The sequence below is a fragment of the Epinephelus fuscoguttatus genome, linkage group LG11, assembly GCF_011397635.1.
Source record: "Epinephelus fuscoguttatus linkage group LG11, E.fuscoguttatus.final_Chr_v1".
Lineage (NCBI taxonomy): Eukaryota > Metazoa > Chordata > Actinopteri > Perciformes > Serranidae > Epinephelus > Epinephelus fuscoguttatus.
In genome coordinates this window covers 39,400,080-39,402,255 of record NC_064762.1, presented here as the reverse complement: position 1 = coordinate 39,402,255, position 2,176 = coordinate 39,400,080, and the positions used below count along the sequence as shown (strand labels likewise).

The window sequence follows — 2,176 nt, the reverse complement described above, 5'->3', positions numbered from 1 at the left end:
CTCTGTACATCCAGAAAAAATTTACATCTTACTGCAGAGGTCCATCATTAATACAGAGTAAAACACGTGTGTACACTCAGCAGACAACATAAGAAATAAGACAAGTGTTTCTAAAGGAGAATGAATGTTTGAGAGCAGTACAGAATGGCTGAGAGTCATTACATTCTATTTTGATTTTGATTTGTCATTTGAATTTTGTTTCCCTTTACATAAATAATTACATTTCCACCATAAATCAATGCAGTGGTTGAGGCTCAAAATTTTCTGAGGGAGGACCCCCAAACCCCCCTACTTAATGTGTCCCTTGCAATATTTAAACAAAATGACACCCTTGTCTGCATCCCTGTATGGGTGTTAAACTAAATATGTAAGTAGCCAAAATGTGTTACTGTATATAACTTTATTTTTTTAAATAAATAAATAGTTATGAGAGAGGTGCCCCCTTTTTTGGCTTGAGCACCTGCCCTGAAAATGCCTGTGCATTGGACTGTGCACTATATCTTACTTTAGTCTATTTCATGTCAAAACACTGTAAAGGCTATTAAAACATTCACAAACGAGCAGCCACTCTCTCTCTCACACACACACACACACACACACACACACACACACACATTACTTGTCATTAGGTGTCTCTATCTCATCTAATCAGATGTAGGATCCTGCATCTGATTGGATGACCACATATTTTGTTTTAAGTAATGGCATAGGGGTTCATAAATACTGAACCAAGTCCAGAACCTCTGCACAGTGGCACAGTGACAAAGGCCACAAAAGTGTCCTCGCCTGAAATATATTAAGGAGTTAATGGAAAGCTCAGGCGAGCTGACAATCATGTCTTGTTTTCTTGCTGATTGCTGTTTGTTTGGCTTTACATACATGCTGAACTAAATGTCTTTTAAATGTTTTTAATATTCTAATTTATTATTATAGAAATCTAAAAGCATGAAACCAAAAATGACTGTCAATGGGACTTACACTGTTCATGACATACATCCCTGCTATGAATCAGATAGTACAGGTTATATATTTACAAGAAATCCATCCATAATCTGTGTATTGGTGTATATATTTCTTGGCTTATTATCTGTCACCACAATATGTGGAAACCTTCTTGTAATAATCTCCATCACTTATTTCAAACAGCTCCACACTCCTACAAACTACCTTATTCTCTCTCTGGCTGTGGCTGACCTGCTTGTTGGTATTGTAGTCTTTCCTTTCAGCATGGTCTTCACTGTAACTTCATGTCTGCATCATGAAGATTTGTTTTGTAAAATACGAGACAGCTTTGATGTATCACTGTGCACAGCTTCCATTCTGAATTTATGTTGTATTTCCATAGACAGATATTATGCAGTGTGTCAGCCTCTGACATACAGAACTAGAATAAATGTTCAGGTTACTGTGGTCATGATCCTGGTAAATTGGGGGATTTCAGCTCTAATTGGAATTAGCATCATAATTGCTGGATTTAACCAAGGAACATGTGAAGAAATGTGCTCAGTTGACATTGTAATGGCAAACACTATGGGACCTGTTCTTTCATTTTATCTCCCAGCAGTCATAATGCTCTGTATTTACCTGAAGATTTTCCTTGTTGCTAAGAAACAGGTGAACAGCATCCAGAACACAACCTGTCAGAGCACAAAGTCTGAAGCAACTATTAATAAGATGGAGAGAAAGGCCACCAAAACTCTGGCTATTGTTATGGGAGTTTTTCTCTTATGTATGACGCCTTACTTTCTCTGTATTGTCTTTCAGCCTTTATCTTATTATCCCCCACCAATTCCAGTGATTGAAACACTCAACTGGCTCACACTGTCAAACTCAATGCTCAATCCATTTATTTATGCTTTCTTTTACAGCTGGTTCAGATCAGCTTTCAGAATGATCATTTCAGGAAAAATACTCCAAGGTAATTTTGCTAACTCAAAATTGTTTTGATTACCTTATTGGTCGCTAATATATATACATGCTCATTAGGGTGAACAATAGATTAATGCTTCCCCCTTGAGATGTAAATCCTTAAGCATCACAGTACCATGCACCAAAATAAAACTTTATTAAAGCACAGTTTCACTATTGTGTATTGTTACATGGTATACCTAAGATAAATTAAAAGCTCAGCATAGGTGTATCATCAGGAGCAACAAATGGATCTCAGATTTGAAAG

The 2,176-nt window shown here is 36.8% G+C and overlaps 1 protein-coding gene across 1 annotated transcript; it reads left to right on the top strand.

Moving 5' to 3' along the window:
• The first annotated feature begins 957 nt into the window (after window positions 1-957).
• On the top strand, window positions 958-1,947 carry LOC125896804 (trace amine-associated receptor 1-like). The gene has a single exon (XM_049589675.1). The coding sequence runs from the start codon at window positions 958-960 to the stop codon at window positions 1,945-1,947; it is 990 nt and encodes a 329-aa protein (XP_049445632.1).
• Window positions 1,948-2,176: the final 229 nt, after the last annotated feature.

Excerpts from the sequence above, each read along its gene's own strand:
- LOC125896804 (XM_049589675.1), top strand. The coding sequence starts at position 958 with ATGACTGTCAATGGGACTTACACTGTTCATGACATACATCCCTGCTAT.